The 26976-nt window shown below is 35.0% G+C and overlaps 1 protein-coding gene across 3 annotated transcripts in view; it reads right to left on the minus strand.

The window, feature by feature from the left end:
• Positions 1-26976, minus strand: part of TFEC (transcription factor EC) — a 176445-nt gene that overhangs the window by 106860 nt on the left and 42609 nt on the right. For 2 of the 3 annotated variants that reach the window (XM_059171639.1, XM_059171640.1), the window contains exons 2-3: positions 16421-16468; positions 15228-15474 (exon numbers count right to left, since the gene is read on the minus strand). In XM_059171639.1, coding sequence (XP_059027622.1) covers positions 15228-15425 — 198 coding nt within the window. In that variant the 5' untranslated portion in view covers positions 15426-15474; positions 16421-16468. Of the gene's footprint in view, positions 1-14780; positions 14930-15227; positions 15475-16420; positions 16469-26976 lie in introns of those variants that run through there. The other variant, XM_059171643.1, reaches the window with a different exon arrangement.

Here is a 26976-nt window from a genome sequence, read left to right on the forward strand (position 1 = left end):
TTATCTCTCTCTCTCTCTCAAATAAATAAACCTAACAAAAAAAAAAAAAAGCTCTTTAGCAAGAATGAAAATGATATAGGTGAAACTTGGATCTACATAAAGAAACGAAAATATAAGTGATGGTAAAAATAAAAGCTTTTAGTTTTCTTATTCTTTTTTTTTTTTAAGATTTTATTTATTTGACAGAGAGAGATCACAAGTAGGCAGAGAGGCAGGCAGAGAGAGAGAGAGGAGGAAGCAGGCTCCCTGCTGAGCAGAGAGCCCGATGCGGGACTCGATCCCAGGACCCCGAGATCATGACCTGAGCCGAAGGCAGCGGCTTAACCCACTGAGCCACCCAGGTGCCCTAGTTTTCTTATTCTTAATTGATCTAACAGAAGACAGTCTATCCAAAATAATAATGGCAACAATGTACTTGGTTATGCATGCTTGTTTGTGTGTGTGTGCATGCTTATGTATAAGTAAAATAGTTGATACAAAGAACATAAAGGAGAAAACATAAAGGAGAAAATTGGGATTATTTTGTTATTAGAAGGTACTAGCCCTACCATGAAGTGATGTAGTATTATTTGAAAGTGGTCTTGGATTTGTGGTAAATGTATATTGTAAACTCTAGAAAAAATACTAAAAAGCTTTTTTAAAGTATAATGGATATGCTAAGAAAGAAGAGAAAAATGGAGTCACAAAAGATGTTCAGTGAAAACCATAAAAGACAGAAAAAGAGTGGAAGACAAAGATAGAAACAAAGAACAAGGACAACAAAGAGAAAACAGTTACAAATATGGTAGATATTAATCCAACTATATCCTTTTAAACATCAATAGTCTATATGCACCAATTAAAAGACAGAGATAGTCAGAGTAGATCAAAAAACAAGACCCAACTATATGTTGTTTACAAGAAACTCACTTTAAATATAAATGTTATAATAATAACACACAAATATTTATATATTATATATGGATTTAAAATAAATGGTGAAAAATATAAGATATACCATACTAACACTAATCAATTGAAAGTGGGAATAACTACATTAACTTCAGACATAGTTGACTCGTGAAAAAAAAAAGTTATCAGGGATAAAGAAAGGTATTACATAATGATAAAGAGGTCAATTCCCAAAGAAGATATAATAATCCTTAATATGTATGCATCTAACCATAGAATATATGAGGTAAAAAGTGATACAATTTCAAGGAGAAACAGATAAATCCACTATTATAGTTGGAGGCTTCAATACCCATATATCAAAAATGGACAGATCCAGCAAGCATAAAATCACTAAGGACACACTTAAATTCAATGCAATTAATCAACTGACATCTATAGGCTGCTTCATCCAACAGCCAAATGCATATTTTTCTCAAGCTCTTATGGAATGTTCACCAAGATAGATCACATTCTGGGCCATAAAACACATCTTAATAAATTTAAAAGAATAGAAATCATACACTGAGTGCTCTTAAACCACGAATTTAAGCTAGAAATCAATAATACAAAGATAGCATGAAATCTCAGAATATTTGGAGATTCAACAACATACTCGGATCAGATAACACATGGGTGAAAAAAAAAATTCAAGAAAAATATTTTGATCTAATAAAACCGAGCATACAACTTATTAAAATTGGTGAGATGCAGTGAAAGCAGTGCTTAGAGGGATATTTGTAGCACTGAATGCATATATTAGAAAAGAAAAAGGATCTAAAACAATACTCTAAGGTTCCACATTAGAAAGTTAGAAAAAGAAGAACAAATTAAATCTAAAGTAAGTAAAAGAAGACAAAAAATAAAAATCAGAGCAGAAATCAATGAAATTGAAAAAAGAAATTAATAGAAAATTAACAGAGCCAAAAGCTAGTTCTTTGAAAATATCAATAAAATCAATAAGCCTCTAGTGAAACTAAGAAAAAAAGAAAGAAGAAACAAATTATCAATATCAGAAATGAAAAAGGGACATTACAACAGATCCCACAGACATTAAAAAGATAATAAAACATATTATGAACAGCTCTATGCCCTTTATACCTAGATTAAGTGGACCAGTTTCTTGAAAGACACAATTTGCTAAAATTCATACAAGAAGTAAGCAGTCCAAAGAGACTTTCATCTATTAAAGTAATCGAATCAATAATTAATAGACTTCCAAAACAGAAAGCACTAGGCCCAGATGGACTCACTGGTGAATTCTACCAAATGATACCAATTCTCTACAATGTCTTCCAGAAGACAGAAGCAGAGGGAATATTTCCTAACTATGAGGGCAGCATTACCCAAACAAAGACATTACAAGGACAGAAAACCACATACCAATATTTCTCATGAACACAGATGCAAAAATCCTCAACAAATTGATGTACTAGCAAACTGACTCCAATAATCTATAAAAACAATTATACACCATGACCAACTAGGACTTAACTCAGATATGCAAGAATGATTCAACATTTAAAAATCAATTAATGTAATCCCTTATCTCAACAAGCTGAAGAGGAAAAAAAATCACATAATCATATCAATAGATATAAAAAAGCATTTAACAAAATCCAGCATCCCTTTATAATAAAAACTCTCAGCAAACTAGAAATAGAGGGGAAGTTCCTCAGAGGAACCAAGAGAGACTGTGGACTCTGAGAAACAAACTGAAGGTTTTAGAGGGGAGGGGGTTGGGGGTATGCGTGAACCTGGTGGTGGGTATTAAGAAGGGTATGTATTGCATGGAGCACTGTATACGGTACTTAAACAATGAATCTTAGAACACTGTACAGTGGGAACGCTTGGAACACTTAAAAATAAAATAAAAATGTTTTTTAAAAGAATATCTACAAAAATCCAACATCTAACTAACATTATACTTAATTTTGAGAAATGAAGCTTTCTCTTTTTTTTTTTTTTAAAGATTTTTATTTATTTATTTGACAGAGAGAAATCACAAGTAGTCGGAGAAGCAGGCAGAGAGAGAGAGGGAAGCAGGCTCCCTGCTGAGCAGAGAGCCCGATGCGTGACTCGATCCCAGGACCCTGAGATCATGACCTGAGCCGAAGGAAGCGGCTTAACCCACTGAGCCACCCAGGCGCCCCAAGAAATGAAGCTTTCTCACTAAGATCAAGAACAAAGCAAATATACTGACTCTCACCAATGCTTTCCAGGTTCTTCCTGGAAGTTCTAGCTAATGCAATAAAATGAACAACAAAAAAAGGTAATAAATATATATATATTGGAAAGAAATAAAACTCTGTTCATAGATGGTATGTCCTCTATGTAGAAAATCTGAAAGAAAGAGCATGTTTAGTTTTGTAAGAAACAAAACAAAACAACAACAACAAAAAAAACATACCAAACTCTCTCCCTTAGAAGCTGTCCCATTTTGCATTGCCACCAGCAGTAATTAAGAGTTTCTTCTCATCCTTGCCGGCATTTGGTATTTTATTAGCACTTTAGATTTTGGCCATTATGATAGGTGTGTAGTAGTATTTCATTTTGGTTTTAATTTTAAATTCCATATTGGCATATGGTATTGAACATCTTTCCAGACACTTAATTGACATATGTATATCTTCTTTAGTGAGGTATCTGCTCAGATCTTTTGCCCAACTTTGAATTGAGTCATTTTTAAATGGTCTTATGAGTTTGAATTTTTAAAAGTATGTTTGTTAGTAGAAGCAAAAATTATAATACCATTTCATGTGAGCTAAAAGTATCTAGAAAATAAAATAAAGAAAATTATATTTAAAAAGTTGTCAGGATAAAAGTACCAAAATGGAATTCTACTTTACAGTTGTAAAGTTCCTGCTTTGAGTAAAGTACCCTCAAAGCAGTAAAATGTCAATTCTAGTAGAGAGTGACATATGTAGATTGTGACAATAAATATATGTATACAGTAATACCTAGAGTCATTGCTAAAAATGATATATTGATGTATACTCAAAAACATTGTAAACAAGTCAAATGAAACTAAAAAAAAATACTTTCAGTAACCCAACTTTTGCCCAACTTTGAATTGAGTCATTTTTAAATTGTCTTATGAGTTTGAATTTTTAAAAGTATGTTTGTTAGTAGAAGCAAAAATTATAATACCATTTCATGTGAGCTAAAAGTATCTAGAAAATAAAATAAAGAAAATTATATTTAAAGGAAGGAAAGGAAAACAGGTGAATGAGAAACAGATAGGAAACAAATAAAATGCAAGACTTACCCACTAACATATCAATAGTTGCATTAATTTTAACTGTTTCAGCTATATCAATTAAAAGAAAAACAGGATGGGGGCACCTGGGTGGCTCAGTGGTTAAAGCCTCTGCCTTCAGCTCAGGTCATGATCCCCGGGTCCTGGGATCGAGCTCCTAGTTGGGTTCTCTGCTCAGCAGGGAACTTGCTTCCCCCTCCACCCCCCCCGCCTGCCTCTCTGCCTACTTGTGATTTCTGTCTGTCAAATAAACAAATAAAATCTTAAAAAAAGAAAAAGGATGGATAAAAAACATGATCAAATTATATAAGAAACTTGTTTCCAAAAAATGATATAAATAGATTGAAAGGATTACAAAAGACATACCATGCAAACCTTTAAAAAAAGAGTAAACTCTTTCAGTATCAGATCTGAAAATAAACTTCTGAGAAGAAACTTACCAGCAACAAAGAGTATTACATAATAATAAAAGGGTCAGTCTACCAAGAAGACATAGTGATCCTACATGGGTATACACTAAGCAACAGAACATCAAAATACATGAAACAAGAACTGATAGAACTGAAAGAAAAATAAACAAACCCACAGTTTTTACTGGGGATTTCAACACTCTATAACCATTACATTAAATTTGTAACTTAAACTTTACAAAAAAGAAATCTTCAGACCCAGGTGGCTTCGATGGTGGAATCTGCCAAACATTAAGTAAGAACTGATACTAACCCTACATAATTTTTTATAGAAAATAGGAGAGGAACTAACATTTTCCAATTCATTGTATGAGGTCAGTGTTATCCTAATATCACAGTCACACAAAAACAATACAGAAAAAGGAAAAAAAGAAAACTATAGGCCAATATCCTTCATGGGATTAAATGTAAAAATCCTCAACAACACATTAGCAAATTGAATAAACAGATTATATACAGCAATGTATAAATGGAGTTCTTAAAACATGACAGCAAAAACACAATCCATAAAAGAAATAATTAATGAATTGGATATTATCTAAATTAAAAAGGTTTGCTCTTATGAAAATGAAAGACCTTATTAAAAAGATAAAAAAGATAAACTATAGGCTGGAAGAAAATATTTGCAAAGTACATATTTGACAAAGAACTTGTATCTAAAATATATAGAAAGAAGAATTAATTTTACCAATCTTTATATTATTTACACAATTCGCTTACAGATTTACAGAATTTAGCACAATATTCCAGTAATGGTGGTACCATAAATTCCTGCCAGCAATACAGTAACAAGATGTGGTAGATTATTACAGTTAAACCATCCACAAAAATAAAACCTTTCTGTATCTGCTCTATTTTATAGTCTTCTCCCACATTGACTCTGGGCTTCACATGAGTCTGGCCCAGTGAGACAGTATGCAAACAGAAATAACTTCCACATTAAGGCTGGTTCCTTTCTTCTTGCTTTTAGAACTCTGCAACATAGGAAGAAGGCAACTTATCCTACTAGAGAAAATGGTCCAGGAGACCACCAACACCAAAACCAGACCTCTGAGTGAGGCTGTCTTAGACCATCAAGCCATAGACAGTATGCCAATGGGACAGCAAAAAAAAAAAAAAAAAAAGAGAGAGAGAGAGAGAGAGAGAATCACTAAAATGAACCCAGTCCATATTGCTAGCATAGAGAATTATTAAGAGGTAAAAGTTATTTTAAGTCACTAATTCTCATGTTAGTAGGTATTACAAAATACAACTCATACCAAATGTTTAAATCCTACTCAAACATAAACTTAAGTAAATGGGTTAATTCAATCATATAATTAAGTAATTTAATTTTAATTCTAATGTTAAAAACCTTTCACAATTATACCATTCTAACTTTTTTCAGTCTGAGGTTGTTTGTGGTGTTCTGAGGATCACTAAAGAGGGTAACACCACCAATGTAGATGTTTTGGGGCAACTGAGTTAGGTTGAATTTATTCAGAACCTACCTTGTATATTACATTTTTAATTTGCCTATAATGGTTTTGCCTCTAAATTCTGCTTGTCTTTTTAATATGAAATGGCTAAAAATCAAGAAATTCAGAGTTTACTGAGAATGAATTAATATGTCTTACCAAATGCACTTTTATTCAAAAATTCAAATCTTGAACCATTATGGACTGTGAACCATTTTTCTTATCATCTGTTTGAAATAGTTTAAAGAAGAAGGAAATAATTGGCAAACATGGGGATCAGCACTCTTAAAAGATTAAAATGCTCATTTGTCATTGTAATTTTGCCAAATAATGAGTTATTAAGTGTAATTTGTAGGATTTACTATTCAAGTTATTTATTTAGGTCTAACAATCTGGTAAGCACATTAATATGAAAAACATCCTTTTTTTCACCATCTTAGCTACAATAAACTTAAAATATGCCAATCTTCATGCTTTAGGGCATAATTTGGTTACCAGCTGGGGTCAGGAAGAAATTTTCCCCATAGTGTAGTATTGCCAATTACCATAGGTGTAGCGAGAACAAGAGAGAGAGTCAGGGGGTTACAGGGCCCTCTAAAGCATCTGGTATTGGATGCTCTCCGAGTGAGAATTCAGGAAAAGATGAAACATTCAATTGTTCCTGTATGTCAATTTTGATATTCCTATGAGCTGCCAATATGACACTGCTGCCACAAGGGAGGGATTTCCTACAGAACAGATGTCACTTACAGTATTATGTGGGCTATCTATCTCAACAAATAATTGCTTGGCACTTCTGCCCTATGGCAAGGGTCTGAAAATATGTTAGGGTGGGAACACACCATACAAGCAGATGGGCATAGATAAAAGAAAGAGCAAGAGCATACTGAGTCTGAAATGCCTGTGTAAAAGCCAGATGGGGTACGGAAGCAGATGTCTTTCCTTATCTTCAGTGACTACAGCCCAAGATCAGAATTTTCCAGTTATTAGTTATTTGGAGGTCCTATTCTAAAATTTCTTTAGATGAGTATGTGTTACATAAGGCTCTAATTCATTTAAAAAAAATTAACTTTTTTGATGTAAACTGCAATTTCCATTTGAAATTAATTCATTTTGCTTAAGGCCAGAAATGGATGTGAGACTCTCAACACCAATGCTCCCTACTTCCACCTCTTCCCGCCCTCCCCACACCCCCAAAAAAAAGAAAAAGAAGAAAGAAGAAAACTAGGCTGGGATAAGAGGATGGACACAAAGACTGACAGTGAATGACAAAGTCCTATTGAGTCGGGACTTGCCTGAGAGACAGCGAGAGGGAAAAAAGTACTTTTAAAATATCAGTAAGAGAATCAAAGAAAGTAAGATCTTTCTTCTGATGAAAGGGGAAAAGTTAATAACAGTGAAAGGAAGCAATTGCAATCTGCTCCAACTGTAACGGAAGAAAAGAAGATGAAGGTAGAATTAGGAAGCAACCATTTTAAATAAGCTTAACATATATGTACCTTTCACACTTTACACAATTCAAGGATTGAAGTCTTTAAAATATTGAAACTATTTGCCTTAATGGCAGACCTCACTGACTACATAAATAACTGGCTGAAGAAAGAGAAGGAATGTTTTTGTTCATAAGAACTAGTAAAGGAATTTTTGCTTTTAAAACAATACTGATTGCAGAAAAAAGCTTGGGGGTAGGCATGGGAGATAATAATGAATATACTGCAAATTATTAAAAAGCATTAGATGATACCCCAGAATTAGAAAATATCGAGGGTGTTATTAATACATTTCCATGGCTATCATTGGAGATAACTAATAAGTGTTTTGAAAATTTTCTAGACCAAAATAATTTGGCCATTTAGCTATGTCTGAAAATGGTAATTGAACAGAACATTTGTTCATGTGTTGGAGTAGGTCCAAAGATGATTCTTAAGGAAAATTCCAAGATTTGCTGCTAGTAACCCTTTTTGTGTATTTTAATCTTAAGAAATGTATTTTTTTTATCATAAAATGTTCATCCTACCACATCCTTCTGTTTTCAAATTTTAATATTCCATTCTCAAATGTTAATATGGAAAAGCAAGATATAAGGTACTTATGGGATAATATAATCTCAAATTTGCTTCTAGCTATAGTCCATCTGAGAAAAGTATAATATAGGGGAAATTGCCTAAAGCTCAATCATTCACTCTTAAGAGTATGCAAAGAAAGGTAAGAGGAGTAAGGATACATCTCTCCTCAAAGCAACTTAAGGAGGTTGAACTTTATCTGAAAGAGAAGGGGAAGCCACTGAAGAGCTTTTGTTGGTGAGTTTGCTTATTTGGGAAAAGGGTACTACAGTCATATTTCTTTGGTGAAAGGTCCTTGAAGACACCTGGTGCAAAAGTTTGGATGGGAACCAGACAGAAAGCAAGGACATCAATAGGGAGCACTGTAGTTAAACACATGAGAAATGGTAATAACCTTGACTAGCAGCAGTAGAAGAAAGTGGGTAGATTTGAGAACTATTTATGAGGCAAATTCAACAGTATGAAAGATACTCAAAAAGAATTTACGATAACAGAGGATGAAAGGATGAGCCTAGTTTTAAGACTTGAGAAAATGCATGGATAAATATTCCAGTTATGAAGTACAAAACACGGAATGATGAGCAGGGTTTTCGTTTTGTTTTATTTGAGAAGGCACTGGGAGACACTAGATTACTAATCTAGCATGGGATATATTGAATTTGAAAAAGCCTCTAGGAAGAAGCAGCTGGATATTTGGATGTCAGCTCAGAGGACATCACCGCTAATCTTTGTAGATTAGAGCATTTACATTTATTGAAAACATGGTAATATATTAATTTGCCTGTGGATAGTGTAAGAAGCCATCCCCCCTCAAAAAAAAAAATGTATCCCCAAAGCACAGTTTTAAGGAGAATCCTTTATTAAACAAATACTTCGTAAGCACTGACTCTGTTCTAGTCCCCAGAACTGCATCTACAAGATAGACAAGACCCACTCTCCCATGCAGCTTACATTTTCAATGGTTGAGCCAAACAACCAGTAAACAAATAAACAATACCAAAAGCCCCCAACACGATAAGATTAGTTATTTTCAGAAACTTTGAAAAGCCGTGTAGAAAATAAAACAGTATATGGTAAGAACAAGAGCCTGGAATGTGGTAGAACACTTTAAGAGCGGGTGACAAGATAGAGCAAGTGTAGGAGGGAGTCAGGAGGGAAAGTCTGGAGCCCCAGGGGTAAATGGTCTTGGATAGACAAAGGGAAGGTCTTGTAACTAGGAACCAAACAAGAATAAGAAAATGGAAAGGTAGTTTTCTCTCTGCTAGCAAGTGAAAAGAGGATCTGCCAAAACTGCTGCTCACACCGTGTGTAATCAGACTGGAGAAGTCTCAGAAAAGTTTAGACAAGCAATCCCTTGGACCTAAACAGGAGAAAGTTGAAAGGAAGGCCAGAGAGACTGGGAACAGTTGAATCTAGGGAGCTAAAACAATTCACAAAACATCCAGACACCACCTTAAATCTTGAACTGAATCTCTTTGCTTATATAGTTTAGATTAATATTAAAAATGTAATTTGGAGTTAACGTATATACCATTTCTGCTTTTCTCAGCTTTTTGTGTTTGAGATTTTATCCACAGGGTCAGATAGCTCATATAAATATCATTATTCATCTACTGGAAGCTAATAGAAATAATTAGCATGTATATAACTGGACTTCATATTTAACAAGTAATTGAAAATGAAGAAAAGGAGCATTGTTATTAAAAATTCATAAAACAAATTTGTATGTTGAGTACATGTTATTTTACACTTTAATGAATTCTTTTGGGGTCAATCCCTATGATGCAGTTTCAAGGTAACCATGAGAAATTAGAAGAGGTGACTGTTAGCCAAAATAATTTATTAAAAGCCTCAAAAAAAGAGATATACAAGGAAGAACTGAAAATGGACAATGGTCTTCACGTTTATGGAGGACAATTATAAAGTTAAAGGTAACCAATTTTCTATGTTTCAAGGTAAGTAAAAGGAAATTATGCTAAAATTATAGGCCAATCGTGGTGAAGAAAAACATTAATATTATAACATCTTTGGATGCCACAAAATATTACCCAAAAGGTTGTATAATTCTCTCTGCTTCATTACCTAAAATCAAGATGGCTCCTGAAAAGCAGGTATTGATCAATATGAATCACAGTGCCAGACTGTCTTATTCTTGAAGACTGTAGGAAACAGATGACTCCCACTCTTGTACCCCTTGGCTTCAGTGAGCCATTTTCCTCCATTAGTAAACTCTTGGGCTATAAAGCTATTTCACAGGGTATTAGATACTAAGGGTCTCAGATGTATAATAATGAATAATGTATTATTCAGAGAACACAATGAGTTAGTTGAGTTCTTTAGGCTTCTTGATTATGAAGATGATCATAACTTGGATGAACTTAGCTTGAGCTGCTGCTAGCATTTCAGGTCACCCATCACTTGGTATCAGAGAGTAGCAGCTACATTTGCTCAGGTCTGAACATGCATTCCTTATTATTTAGAACAAATGGAATTTGGAGGGGAAAAATCTTTATTCCAATTTTAAAAAACTTTTATAGATAAGGCATAGCTGTCACTTAATGTTTTTTAGCTCTATAGTCTCTGTAATTTCCCTTTATCAACACTAGAGGCAGAGGGACTTTTAAAGTATGTAAGTGGTAATACACAGGACACTTGACATAATTTACTTTTTAAGTCTGAGTTTAATTTTTTTAATCAAGGGTTATTAAGAGGTCTTTGAAATAGATAACTTCAAAAGGTTTTTCAACATAAATGGAAACGAGATTTATCTGGAGGAGATAACCAAATTCTACAGGTTATTTGACAAATTTAGAACAACCAATGTACAATGGAAAACTGGAAGCATGGAATGTTTAGCAATTGATTCTGTGATTGGGTATTTTTTTAATTGCCTCTCTTGTTCTGTAAGTTTTATACCCAAATTAGGATTAATATTCTTGACATATACCTCTTATATATTTTCCTTTCCATATACCAACTCCCTACCCTTTTGCTCATGGCCCCAGAGAAAAAGGTGGATGTCAATACTAGAAAAAGGAAATATAGGAGGTTTTTAATAGGCCAAGAAGAATTAATATGTTTCCTCCAGGGGTGAATAATAATTATAGAAAGAAGACAAAGAGAAACAACAAGACAGACATGAGGGTTCGAATTCCCTGTTCTGGAGCAAAGTCACTACTGTGTATGCACTAGAGAGTTTAGAAAAGGACAGAAACCCCAATGGGGAGAATAAACATGAACAAGAGGAGCCTTAAGTCTGTGTTCCGTTTAGAACTCTGATAGTGTTGAGTGACCTTGGCATATCAGAAATGGTGATCTGACAAGTATTCCTTCAGGCCCCCAGTGGTTAAGGGGTAGCATAAGGAAGTCCAGCCTCGGCTCTATGATTGAGGTTCAGAGTCAACCAGCATTGAGTACTGATGCTGCCTCAGCCAAGAGGAGAGGCATGAATCCCATTAGCCATAGATCTAGCAGTGAAAGCCAACAGGAAGTCTAGTCAGAGGACACATAGGCACATAAGCTTTACCTCATACCCATGAAAGACAACTTTTGCTAAAAAGACACAGATTTAACCTGAAAGCAAACATTTTAAACTGAAAGATTGAAATACACTTATCTAAAAGTTAAATTTTTATCCCATTATCTTCTCCCCAATTAGTCATCTCCTCTTCCCCATCTCTTAGGCCCTACCCATCCCCAAGTAAGATATGAGTATTGGAAGGGCAGTGGGAAATTTAAGAAAGGTTTGAAATTATTATAGAAAAAAAGGGACTACATTCTTCTCATAATTTTTATCCCCTTTACATGTTATCAACAAAATGAAATTAGATACTTCCAGAGGATAGAGCTTCCTACATGGAGTCTGTCCATTAACATTCTACACAGGGATGGCACATGACTATGCTCAGAAAGAAATGTTCCATTTTATTTTTTTTTTTTTTTTTTTTTTTAAAGATTTTATTTATTTATTTGACAGAGAGAAATCACAAGTAGATGGAGAGGCAGGCAGAGAGAGAGAGGGAACAGGCTCCCTGCTGAGCAGAGAGCCCGATGCGGGACTCGATCCCAAGACCCTGAGATCATGACCTGAGCCGAAGGCAGCGGCCTAACCCACTGAGCCACCCAGGCGCCCCAGAAATGTTCCATTTTAAAGATGCCTATCTTACATACTCTAAAACAGCCACATTTCATACTTCAAAATAAAAAATGTTTATTGAAACTTATATTAAAATGTGTTAAGAAATCTCATAATATATAGGGGCACCTGGGTGACACAATCAGTTAAGCTTCTGACTTGGTTTCAGCTCCAGTCATGATCTCGTGGTTATGAAATAGAGCCAGAAGTGGGGCTCTGCTCTAAGTGCGGAGTCTGCTTAAGACTTCCTCTTCCTCTATCCTTCCTCCCCATAAAGAAATGTTTGTAACAAATTTTACGTACTTTTGCTTAGTGGGTAAAATTAGAGAGAAATTTTCCATCTTGCAGATATAATTTAATAGATCTCATCAGTTAGGGATGTTACTGGTAGAAAATTAACAAACGCAATGAGAACAGGTATCATAATGGCCTGTGTAAAGAGCCACAAATTGGGACTACTTCCTAATTATTTCCTGGGAGGCATATCTATAGAGTATCAACCACCTAATTCAAATAACACTCTAACCCTTCCATCTGTCCCTACAGTCGCAGAAGTGAACGCCTGACCAATAAAAAACAAGCATAGCACTCACCAGACCAAGGATGGAACTGTGATCCCGGGCAAGTCTTAATGTGAAATTTTTCACACTGGAGCTAGGTAACATAAGCCCCCATTTTCTTAAGTTGCAAATTGTGAGAATGTAAGTCTGGAGGGAATGAAGCCTACGTGGTTTGCTGCTAGGAGGAGTTGGTCTGAGAAACACAGTATGCAGAGAAAAGCAAAGATGAGAGACAAACACATTCTTAACATATTTGAAGTCCTGGTACAGTTAGCCCTGGTATCAGCTATCCTTCCTAGGAATAGAAACCAACCAATTCCCTTGGTGGCTCAATCTGCTTCTACATGGGTATTCTTACTGGAAACCATCTGAGTTCTCACTAATAAACCTAGTAAGAAAGTGATATACTCCAACTATGTAGAAAAATAATAAATATCAATATTGCCATTTTGCTAATGGTGTAGTTTTGAACTAATTTCTTAAAATCTCTGAGCCTTCGCTCAGCATCTGCAAACTGGGGCTTACAACTCTTCTACTGAATTACTAAGAAATTAGGAATGATGTACATGAAGTACTTAATAGGATGGCTCTCCCATAGCACTTGCTTAAAAAGTGCTAAAATTTTATTGTTTTGATAATGAGGTTTTGAGGAGGGGGTGGGAGGAGAACCCTAAGAAGACAAAAATTATAGCACTCAATCTTACGTGATTTTTCCATGAAAAGCAAGCCTACTTAGGAAGACAGAGGGGAGGGACAGGGGTTGGGCAAAATGAGTAAAGATAAGTAGAAAATATAGGCTTCCAGTTATGGAATGAATAAGTCACAGGAATAAAAGGTACAGCAGAGGGAATATAATCAGTGGTGTTTTAATGGCTTTGCATGGGGACAGGCGGCATCTACACTTGTGGGGAGCACAGAGTAACCATACAGAGATGGTGAATCACTATGCTGTAAATCAATGTAATACTGTGTAGCAACTGTATTTCAATTTTAAAAATTAAAGATTAAAAATAAAAAAAAAAATTCCTGCCTAAACAGAGTAGTAAATACAAGTTAGAAAGACTTTAAAAAATGTAATAAAGTCAGAAATAAGTATAAACAAAAGATATCTATGACCTTAAGGAGCAATGATTTTTGAAAGCTTAATTTACAATAAATAAGCATTTGCAGTTGAAAGTCTATAAGAGGTTAATCGAATGGTCTTATTTTTAAGAATAGTCTTAATAGGAAAGCTAAAGCAAATATGATTGATATAGCTATTCCCTGAAAATGGATGTAGCAATACTTTTAGGTCCAACTCGAATGCCTCACAATAATAAAGCCTTCCATGGCATCACCGAACCCATGTACAATTACTATGTACCACACGTAGGGTACAGTCTTTCTTTTAATGTATTTATTTGCTTACCCTTCTACATTACAAAATCTTCATAGTAAGGTCTCTCTTTTTCATATTTGTATCTTATAATTATAGATCAAGAAACTGGTCAAAGACTCAAAATAGAGTGTTTAAATGAAACTGAATTCTAGATGCACACTAGGAGTCAGGAAAAAAAAAAATGGATTCTAAACTTGCATCTGCTATCTACTAGGTGTGTATCCTTGAATAGGTTGCTAGCTTTAGGATCATACACTCATTGTGTCTGTCTTCAAAGTTGTGTTCTCTAACCCGCTCCCCTGCAAAAATCACATTTAAAATACATTTGCTACCTTTACACACTAAAACGGACCCTCTACAAAAGGTAATCCTCAACCAAACTCCATAACCAATCTTGGAATAATTATCTCTCAAATTGAACAATTCAACAAGGTGATGCTTTAAAGGGCCCAATATCATAGAATCAGCAAAGTAGACTCAGAATTCTAACTCAAAGATGTCATGCTTTCTATATACCACACCACTTACTTGTGTTTTAGAAGTCTTGGAATGCTTTTAAAAGGCTTTTCACTCTTAATAATGTTTCTGTTCATAAGGCGCACCTCACTGGTTTGGATAGTCAAATGAGATGATATGAAACTTCCTTGTAAAGAATAAAAGCCTTCGAAATACCAACTGGTGTTATTATCACAATGCTGATGTTGATAAAGATGATATGGAAGAGAAAATTATGTACTTTGGATGTTTTGTCACTCTGATACTTACATTCTTTTAAATGAGCTACTTACTGGGAGCTGGGAGAAGGCTCTGGATTTTTATTACTTGCTCTTCAATTTTTGAGTAAAATTAAAATGTAATCTTCAGAGGTGTAAAATGTAAAATTTCAGAGGTGATTACCTACTGTATTTACTTAGAAATTATGGCTCTCTCTATATGTGTGTATATATATACATATATACACAGATAGATATATACCTTAGAAAAGGATGATAATTGACTTGAAGAAATTTCTGGTCTTACTGGGAAAAGTCTCTGAAACATTGGTTTGTATGAAAATTGCATGTGGAACTGTGTATGCTGGGCCCTGGCTTCCTGGCTGAGATGAAGTCTTCTCTCCTTTTCTCCTAATTGTTCTTTCTTTTGAAACTGGAGTCCGGTTAGAGCTTGTAACATATTTGTCTTCTTTTCTTCTCACTAATAATGGATTTGAAAAAAAGGAGCTCTGCAAAAAACATGCAAAAAATTATTCTCTTTTATTATCTAAGATTATATATTGTGAAATAAATCTAGTAAATGATAGGGGAAGCATCTAAAATAGAAAAACAAACTCATTCTTTAATGGTTATGGTTCACCCATAAAGATACAATTCTTAATGCTCAAGTTTAAAAAAAAAAAAAAGATGAGAAGAAACAGTTGGCATTCAGCTAACAATTGTGTTTGGAGATTTGTGCCTGACTTTGTTATTCTGAGCAAAGCCAGGTACCAGCCTCTTGGGATTATGTACAAAGGCAAGAAAAAAAGTGGACATGTACAAACCTCAAAGGTGACTGCTGGGTTAATAAAACAGTCTGTTTTCTGTTCACCCACTCTTGCTCTCAGTGTGCAAGTATATTAAAATATGTCAAAAGGAAAACCATTCGCTGTGCAAAAATAATTCAGCTACAAGTCACAATTTCCAGCTGATGGAGTGCCTTAGTGCATTTAAGTGCACTAGCAAGTGATCCATACATCTCCCTAGATGAAAGTTGTATCCTCATTAAAAGAGAAATAAACACAAAATAGGAACAACTGTCACAGAGAAAAACAGACCACAATGGATACCGCATTTCCCCCACTCCGTTTCTGACTTGAGCTATTGCAGACTGAAGAGCAGTGCTGTCCTAGAAGTAACCTCTTAAAAAGCCATGAAAGTAAAACGAGGAAGCTGCTAGAGGAACTGAATGTGTAGCTAATGGCCGTCCATATTACTGTTCAATGTATCTGGAAAAATATCTTTTTCTTTCGAGTCTCTATAAAATCTCCCACTGCATAAGACTTCGTAATAATGTGAAGTGTCTGGATTAAACAAATGCACCCCAGGGAATTTAGAATTAATGCTCTAACATATCTTTAAATAACCTCTTTTAGATAAACTCTGGTTTAAGCGTTTGTAAGATATCATACCAACCTTTGTTTTTCTGATTTTCTTCTAAAGAACAATATCATTGATATGAATCTGAAAAAAAAAAAGAGGAGGTTAATATTATTAACTCTAATAATACTGTTCTTATTTGATTAATATGTTGCCATTATTATAAGGCAAAAAAATACAGTGGCTACAGAATGTGGGAGCTCTGGTCTTAGGCACCACCAGATCTATAAAAGGAACACGTGTCTTCAAAAAGTAGATATTATGATAGAATAATAAGGGAACAATATATGAAAAAACACAACTAATTACAAAAATGCTGTACTAGCAATTATTTAAAAGATGGGTAAGATATTCCTCTTGTACATGGGCATCTTTGCCCAATAATTTTCACAGCAGTTACCATATACTATTACAATTACCTACTTATTCTGTTGTGTTCCCCATACTAGAATATAAGCTCCTCAAGGACAAGTTTTCTTATGTGTTGCTTCTTACATTGTTAGAACCCACCCCCCTCTTACACAGCCCTTGCCCATAATAGGAATCCTATAATTATCAATTGGTTGGTTAACTGACTGGATTTGGCTGAGCCCTACTTTGAACTGCCAATCCTTAGGGGAAGATACCAGAACAATAAAGGGAAGGTGGATGCAGGAAAAGACCAGTGATTTCCATGACAAATCACAGAGCAGGAACAATGGATATGCACATGGAAAAGAAGAACTCATTATGCATTAAACTAGAATATATAGAATAATCATTAAAATGAAATTGAGCCCAGTATAGGAGTATGGGTGATAAGGAATCAGCAAACCAATCTAAATAAAATGTCAAAAGCAATTATGCAAGTTTGGAAACAAGAAAAGTACTTGAGGAACCTGAGTTAATGTAAGAACAACTTAATAAAGATGGGAAATAATAGATTTGGATGCCAAGAATTAGTGAGATATATTTTTGGTTCCCATGAAGTTCTACAGCAAATTATTAAGCAGCTAGCCTATGATGACATGGAAAATAAAGTGAAATTTGCTAGGAGACAGGGAACTGGAAACAAGAGAGTATTGTATGATGACAAAAGTATTGGCTTCACATTCCATATGCATACCCTGGTCACTTCAGTGATTTCACCTTTTCTCTCTTTGTTATGAGTTGAATTGTGTCCTTCCCCACCCACCCCCCCCCCAAAAATGTTGAAGTTCTAACCTCTGGTATCTGTAAATATGACCTAATTAGGAAATGGGGTCTTTGCAGATGTAATTAAATTGCTCATTAAGATGAGGTCATCTTGGAATAGGGTGAGGCCTTGACTCGTACGTCTGGAGTTCTTACGGGAGGGAAAGAGACACCAACAAGACAGACACAGAGGGAAGAGTAGTTCCATGTGATGACAGAGGTAGAGACAGTAGTTCCATGTGATGACAGAGAGAGAGCCAGGAGAGAGGAAGCACGGAAATCTCCCTCTGAGTCCCCCAGAAGAGACCACTCCTGTTGATACCTCAATTTTGGACTTCTGGCCTTCGAAACTGTGAATGTGGCTTAAATTTGTTATTAAAGCCCTAGGAAACTAATACAGTGTTCTATAAAATAAAATTAGTGATGCATCTTCCTAAGATGATTGTCAGGAGGATTATAATATATCAGTTCTTAATTTCAGCGAAGCATTTTACAAAGTCTTTTATAATGTGTTCACTGATAAAATACATCACAAGAGCTCAGTTATTAGTGAAGCAAAGTTGTTAAAACTATCAATCCCAAAGAGAACTGATTAATATTTCAACATGAGCCTAATTTTTCCCAAAGTTTTCACTTGATATATTAAAAATAGTTCTCAGACCTTGGATATCTATATTTTAGGCCTCTTTGAAGACAAATGCAAAGAAGTTTAGGAGACTGACCTTGAGTAACATTTGTAATGGTGGACACAGAACCTTTCTTTCTTTTTTCTCTTTTTAAATTAAGATTATTTATTTATTTATTTGAGAGAGAGTAAGCAAGAGAGAGAGAGTGCATGAGGGGGGGTGGTGGGTAGGGGCAGACAGAGAGGGAGAAGCAGACTCCCTGCTGAGCAGGGAGCCCAACTTGGGGTGGGGGTGGGGGTTCAGTCCCTGGGACTCCAGGATCACACCTGAGGCAGATGCTTAACCAACTGAGCCATCCAGGCACCCCAACACAGAACCTTTCATTTCTGCATTGCTGTTTAACATATTTAACAGGACTCAGCTAAATACGTAGTATGGGTACTGCTCAAATATGGGGGAAGAAAACTAACTTGGGAGAAATAACATTGACTGAATGCCAAAATCAGCATTTAAAAATATAAAGTTATTATTATGTTGATTGTTATTATAACAATATGATTTAGTAATAATTATTATTAAAAACAATTTAATACTTTAAACCCCTAATAGTACTGGATACATAATACTCAGTAAATTACTATTATTATTAATAGTGTGATAGCCTAAGATAGTGGGCCAAACCCACTTAGGTGGAAAATACACAATATTTCATGTGGGTTCAAAATTTAAATAGATGTAAGTTGGGAAATATCCAGGCTCCCCATTAATTTATATGGGATAGATTTGGAGATTTCAGTTGACCAAAGACTCAATGTGTGTGAATAGCATTTTTTGTGGCCTTTAAAACAAAAACAAAACAAAACAAAGCAAACAAAGGTGAGGATTTGGGATGAATTGACATGTATATGCAAACCTATGATAATTTACGAAGAAGGAGGACAAGAAGTCTGTTTTTCTAAAAGCAGTGATGCTCCTCTTTAAGTTTAGCAATGGTTAACATGGTGCAATGAGGGAGGTAGAATTTTAGAGGAGATGAGGGATTTCTGTATATTCTTATCCAAACTTCAGGAAGATTAAAGGCTGTAGGATTGCAAATCTGTGCCACAGGAAGTAGATCTCAGTGGAAGACATTTCTTCTACCTCTTAGAAACAACTGAATGTTTACAAAAGCAGCTTCCAAGATGTACTGTGGCCAGCAGTAAGGAATATCAGACTCACTCAGTTCAGATTGAAGTGCAAAGAATGACAACAGACATTTGAGGGGCTAAAGGAAGATACCACCTAGAAAGAGCAACTCACTCTCAAAGATGCAGAGGAGGCCCTAAACAAAAGGGGGAGGGAGGGCATTCGACAAAGGATAAAAACAAAAGCACCAATGAGATAAATTTCCCCCTTACCGATTGTCAGGAGCATGGCTGATACCCAAGAAAAGGGGGAAGGTAGAGCAGACTTAATGTTGCTAGTGTGGCCTTTTGCTAATTAGACTTCTTTCTCAAGGCTCTTGGGACTATCACAGGCAAGTAGGAATGTTCTGGATGTAAAATGTATTTTCCTGGATGTTGATTAGGACACAATGCCTATGATACTCATCACAGATATAACGCGGGTTCTTTATACTTGAGATCTTTCTAACACAAGGTATCAAATAGGGACAATTGCTATATGAGTTTCCTGTGGGTGCTGTAAGAAAATATCAAAAATTTGGTGGCTTAACACAAATTTTTTATCTTCTAGGACTGAGGTCTGAAATCAGTCAAGGTGTTGTCAGGGCTGTTCTTTCTGGAGGCAATAGGGGAGAATCCATTTCCTGGCCTTTTCATATTCTAGAAATAGTCTATATTTCTCAGTTTGTGGCTCTTTCTTCCAGAGTACAGCATTCTTATCTCTGCTTCCACAGTCACATGGATTTCTCCCTGACTCAAATGTCTGCATCCCTTTTATAAGGACTATTATGATCACATTGGGCCCACCTGGAAAGTCTACCCATCTCAAGATCCTTAATCACATCTGCAAGGTCCCTTTCACTGTATAAGGTAATATCTACAAGTTCTGGGAATTAACACAGGGATATACTTGGGGGACCTTGATGAGACATACCAAACACATTATAAGGTATGGTAGGGTGTGGAAGCATAAAGTAGGTTTGCTTGTTTCACAAACACTTACAGTGCTTTTTATTGGCCAGATTCTTTTCTAAGTGCTTTACAAATATGAACTCATTTAATCTTTATGACAGCTCTAGGATGTAGGGATGATTATAATCCTCATTTCACTGATGAGAAAACAGTGGCAAAGAAAGGCTAAGATACTTGCACATGATTTGGTGGTTATCTACAGTTAGTATGAATCCAAGTCATGTTTCTTAGCTGGATGGCCTTGGCATGGTGTTTTCACTGGGAAAAGCAGACTTTATATGGTTGGTGTGGGAGTTAAATAAAATAATGTAAATAAAGTAGCTGTCACAATTGTTGATTCATAAAGTACTCATTATACAGAAGATGATAAAATAACTAAATATATTAGAAACATTGACCAAAAACAAGGAAAAGAAGAATAAAGATGGTTAGGGAACTGGAAACACTATCAGTTGAAAAATGGTAGTTTAGTTTGGAGAAGAAAAGAATTATGGGGACATGATAGCTGTCTTGAAATATGTGATGAACTTTCATGTGAAAGGGGAAGTAGATTTATTTTAATGTTCTCCCATAAAACCAAACTAAAACCTAAGGGTGGAAATTACACGGTAATAAAAACTGGCTCAAAAAAAAAAAAAAAAGGAAAGTAAGAAAGTAAAAGATCCAATAATTAGAGTGATCTACCAATGAAAAGGGCTGCCTCTGAATTTTGTAAGCTTTTAGTCCGTTAGAATGTGCAAGCATAGGCTAAATGACTCTTTGTAGTATATAAAAAAATGGAAAAGGTTTCAACAATGAGAGGGACATTAAAATACATTCATGCATTTATTCAGCAAATATTGACTGACCACCTTCTGTGTGCAGCGCCTGTAAGGCCCCTTACAACTCCAAAAATAATAGAATCTACTATTCTATGAATGAGCAAATAAGAACACATGTCGCATAAATAGACATAATTTCAGGCTGATTCTCATTGGAAAGGTCTACTAATTCTTTAACTCCAAGGCTCTCTGGCTGGTCTAGTGTAATCTACAATAAGCCTTTATTTTCACAATCATTTTTTACCAGTCACAGGAAGAATTTTCCTAGAGGAAAGCATCAGTTTTTAATAGGAAAAAAAATCAACCAGTTTTACATTCCAAGAGGAAGAGTTTTCTTAAAAGAAGAGAAATGAATTCTACCTCACAAGCTTAGGTGTTTTTCTTTTTGGCCTATGCAATCAAATATAATAACAACCAACATCTTGTAACCAAGAGAAAGGGGAAAGATGGGACACTTCTCATTTAATCTGGACCATGTGCCACTTTTGGCAGAGTCTGTGCTTTGCCACTGTCTCTAGCAAAGGTATTCAGAAACTTCACCCCCTCCTTTGAGCTCACAAATTAGTTGTAGTAGAAATCTATCGAGCCTGGTTTGTCCTAGGTATTATTATGATGCTATCTAGCTACCTCTCACCAAATCCCCCTGGCTGTGGGAAATTGTTTTTAGAGAATTATCGGAATTACACAGTAAATCCAAGAAAGTCTCCAACGCCTGGGAGGAATATGTCTAGTATCTATACCACCCACACAACACATCATCATGCACTGATTACACAGTTGTTAGTATGTGTCAGAATTAACCAGATAACTGGAAAGTCCTCTATTTTTTGCTGTTTTCAATATTTTCTTTGCAGAAAGTACAGAGCAGGGATAAGAATAACCCTTAATGACCTTTAACGAGCTCTTGCTATATGATGGTTACATCATATGAACCGTCCTGGGCAATCTTTTCAGCACCCGGCTGGGCAGGAACCACCCCTAGCTTCTCTAAACAATGGGTTGGGGCCCAAGATTAAAAGCCAAAGGGACGTGGAGAGCTCCTGAGCTCCCACTGACTGACAAAGGCTGCCACCACAACCTTCTTAACAGAGACAACAAATAAGTTAGAAGAAATATTGGGACGTAATTATACGTCTGTATTTAGATCTCTTTTATAGGCGTAAACAGTGAGCCAAAGATGGGCTTAGAACACCGTATTCCAGATAACCTGTGTTCCAAATGGTTATGATTAATTTAAATATAAAAAGCACTGCAAACCCCTGAGGGCTAGCCACATCACTGAGTTATTAAATATCATGCAAGAGCCTGTATAGGTGAGAACATTTTTTAAAATATGGTAAATTTTCTTCTCTTCCCCTTCAAAATGCCCCCAGGCACTCGTATACATTATGGACACCACTGGCCTAAAAATTCTCAGTTGAGGGAAAAAGAAATCCAAAATCCTTGAATTATAAGAGCACTAAAAGCATCTAAAATGATAACTATTTTGCCCCTTTAACACCAAAAGATCAACTGATTCTTATTTTTCACTTGGAGTTGACCTTTATTTAACCCATGGCATGCCAAAGTTATGGCCTGAAGCGATTTTTTCAGTGAATGCCTTGACTTGGGACAAGAATAGACATTTCACTCACCCTGTCTCTAAATCATCATTTCATACCACTGCTGATGGTCAGTCTAACAAAGAAAACACATTTCTCAGCATTTACAAAACACTAAAACTTTCTATTCAATTATTTATCTCTTCCACTTCAAATATATTCACAACTGGAAAATGTTTGCAAGTACCAAAATAATCTGCATTATTATTCAGAGTTATTACTAAGCTCTTCACTAAGATGTTTGTGCTCAATTATATATTAAAAATAGCCAGCTGATTGTGTCTGCTTTACAAGTTTAAACAGTTTCTTTTGATCAATCGACTGCCTGCTGGAATCTTCCCATAACAAGGAAATTAACTTTCAGGTATTCTGGTGGCTCTTCTCCCCCCAGATAATTCCTGCGCCTATATACAATTGTTCAGGGCTATGTCATTATTTTTTAATGTAATAAATGAGGTGCATTTAAAGGATTTAGATATGATTAGTATAGTCTAACAGTCTTCCTCTAACAAAAACAAACTCAATAGCTGCATGTTATGAAAGATTACTATACTAAAGAGAAAAGCCCAAAAAGTACAGTAGGAAGTATCTAATTTGGAGATTAAGAATTTACGGCTGTAAGGGCTATGAGGCACCTTTGTGAGTTATCCAAGGGAGAATGCAGATTCTCTGGAGATTTTTAATGATGCAAACAGCTATAATTCTGAGCTGACATAAATGGGATCCTGGATATAGGTAGGCAGCATAATAAAATAAAATAACTCTATGTAGAAAAGGCAGAGATAGTCTGGCTCAAGGGTGTCTAGAAGATATTGTTCAGTAGTAACTATTTATATGGACATAATTTGGTTGTAGCATTTGTCTTCTTTTGTGTATTATTGTCACATGGTTTTATTTCCTGGGCAGCAATGATCTTTAGAAATTCATGAAAAAGGAATCAATACCACCATACATGGATCAATATCAACCATATACGAAACACTTGGTTAAGTATTTTATATTAGTTATCTACTTCAATGTTTTCAATAAGCCTATTTATGAATACTCCTTATTGTTATCAAATGGAGAACTTGAAACTCAGCAATCACAAATAGTTTGCACCACACTATGTATTTAATAAACAGAATACTAAATCCAGATGAGTTTGACTTTCCAAACTCCTATGTTATAGAGCAAAATAGTCTTATCAGTCATTAAGAAAAGTATGGAACAGCCAATGAAATAGGTCAGGAAAGAGAAAGGAGTTAAAACTAATAGAAATAATACATGATTATTATTTATAATGATCCAAGTAACTATATATAAAACTAAGAGAAACAACAAAAAGTGATTGTAAATAACAAGACTTTGAACATACAAATTTAACAAAATTTTTAAAATTATATGCACAAGGGGTGCCTAGATGGCTCAGTCAGTTAAGCATCTGGCTTTTGATTTTAGCCCAGGTCATGACTCAAGGTCTCAAGATCAAGCCTTGTGTTGGGTTCCATGCTCAGCAGGGAGTCAGCCTGAAGTTCTCTCTCCCTTTGCCACTCCTACTCTTGCTTGCATATGCACATGCTCTCTCTCTCAACTAAATAAATCTTTAAAAAAAATAAAATTACATGCACAAACTTATGAATATACATTTTAAAAAACCACTCAACTGTATACTTTAAGAGAATGAGTTTTATGGTATATAAATGAGTTTTATGGTATATAAGTTGTATCTCAATAAAAAGTTAACAAAAAATGATTATTCTGTCAGTTAATATGGGGGAAAAGGAGGTGAAATAAGGACTATTTGCTGACAGTATGAATATAAATTAGAACTTTTCTCTGGGGGGCAATTATGCTTTGTTTATCAAAAGTCTAGTTACTACATTTTTAAAAATTTATTCTAAGAAACTAATTGGAGATACATCATTGGATTTATATACAATTATATTGTATAAAAACATATATACACAACATAGTCTTGTTTATAATAGTCCCCTCCAAAAGAATTAAAACAACAAAAGCTACAAAACTCCAGGAACTCCTAAATATACCTAGCTATCTCCATGTAAAATCAAGTTTCAGAATAGTTTAGTTCATTGGACATGTTCACAATGTTAAGTGAAAGGGCAAGAAAACAAAAAAGAAAAAGAAAAATGAAATCAAAGGTTAGAAAGAAATTAGAGCTGCAGTAAGTGGATTGCGAGAAGACATTTTTGCAAACATAGATTGGACAAGATAAAGGAAGCTGGGTTGGGGGAAGGGGGTGGGATTATGGACTTTGGGGAGGGTATGTGCTTTGGTGAGTGCTGTGAAGTGTGTAAACCTGGTGATTCACAGACCTGTACCCCTGGGGATAAAAATATATGTTTATAAAAAATAAAAAATTTAAAAAAAAATTAAAAAAAAAAAGATAAAGGAAGCTGATTTAAAGGTACACTTCAATCAAGAATGAATTCATTCATTGATTATTGGGGAAGAGGCTGTAACTGATATAAGAGATCAAAGAGTTCTGGCTTGTTCTGTTTTTCGAACCAAGTATGGGTCAGGGAGGGACTACTACTCTACAGCGCTTTCCCTCAGATATGCCAAGCCTACTCCCTTCATGGAACCTTTGCAAAAGCTGTTTCCTCTCACTGGAATTTTCTCTCATATTTTTGACTAGGCTGGCTCTGGACGCATACTCCATATTCATGTCCCTGCTGAAAAGTCATTAAACGGTAAGGCCTTCTCTGCCTGGCCCAAGGCACTTCACCTAAGATTCACTGAATTCAAATCTGTAGTTCAATAATATCCCAAGGTGTTCTCAAACACCTTAAAATTTGAGAAGTACCAATTTTATAGTCTAGGATGGAAACTTCATACCAGTTCCCTACATAATTGTCTTCATAGTTCTTATCCATATCTAAAATTCTCTCCCCCTTCTTATATTCTTATATCCCTGTTCCACAAGGGTAAAAATCCTTTTGTCTTTTTGTCTGTATTCCAAGTTCCTAAAATCATTCTTGATGCACAGTTGGAACACAGTGAATGTTTATTTAAAGAAAGCACAGGATGAGGACAGAAAATATGCCTCAGTAATTTTGATTGAAGACATACTATTTCATGTTTTCTTAACTGTCAGAGTTACTCTGTCTTTGAAGTTTTATTATTGAATATGGAGACAAGAATTAGTAGATTAATTGATTAATATTATAGCCCAAGACATCATATGTAAATAATATCTGTGTTTGCAATAATAAATCCTATCCAATAACCTTCTGAAGAATAATCAATATTATTATATATAAAAATAAAAACTATGTTCCTAAAAGAGTTAAAGATATAACTACCATATAATCCAGTAATTCCACTCCTAGGTATATATTCAAAAGAATTAAAAACAGGTATTCAAACAAAAACCTAAACATGATTAATAACAGCATTGTTCATTATAGCAAATAAAGTGGAAACAGCCCAAATGGATAAACAAATGTGTTGCATACATACAATGGAATACTATTCAGCCATAAAAAAGGAATGAAGTCATGATACACATTATGACATGGATGAACCTCAACAATATGTTAATTAAAAGCCAGACACAAAAATGTCACATACTGCTTAATTGATTCTATGTGAAATGTCTAGAACAGGCCAATCCATACAGAGAAAAAGCAGATTAATGGTGATCAGGGGAGGGAGGGAAGGAGGAATGGGAAATGCCTACTTAATGGGTATGGGTTTATTCTGGGGGTTATGAAATGTTTCAGAATCAGATAGTGATAATGGTTGCACATTACCATAAATGCCCTGGAAGTCACTGAATTGTACACTTCATAATGGTTAAAATGGTGAATTTTATGTGATGTGAATTTCACCTCAAAACGTAAATAAAAAGCAAAAGACTATTTTAAAATGTAGCACCATTTAATTGTATTGACTTGCTATCAAGAAATTTTATGTTACAGACTTACTATTTCTAGGTCAGAGTTCTAAATCATAAATATTAAGTGGTGATTATCTCTGTTAGACAGAGATAAGACAGAGAAATAAGGTAAGAGAAATGCATCTGGGATTTGCCTAAACCTGGACCCAAATTTCTTTGATTCTTGGCTAAAAGCCTGATTGGCCCAAAAGGTCAAATGGAAAGGAAAAAGCAGTCAAGACTAAATCAGTGAAATAAAAAATTCATTAAAATTTAGCTATTGGGAGGAAAGAAAATAACCTTCCTTTCTTCCACTACAGATAAAATTGACAACCTAATTTTCAGAACAGGTA

The sequence above is a fragment of the Mustela lutreola genome, chromosome 4, assembly GCF_030435805.1.
Source record: "Mustela lutreola isolate mMusLut2 chromosome 4, mMusLut2.pri, whole genome shotgun sequence".
NCBI classification, from domain to species: domain Eukaryota; kingdom Metazoa; phylum Chordata; class Mammalia; order Carnivora; family Mustelidae; genus Mustela; species Mustela lutreola.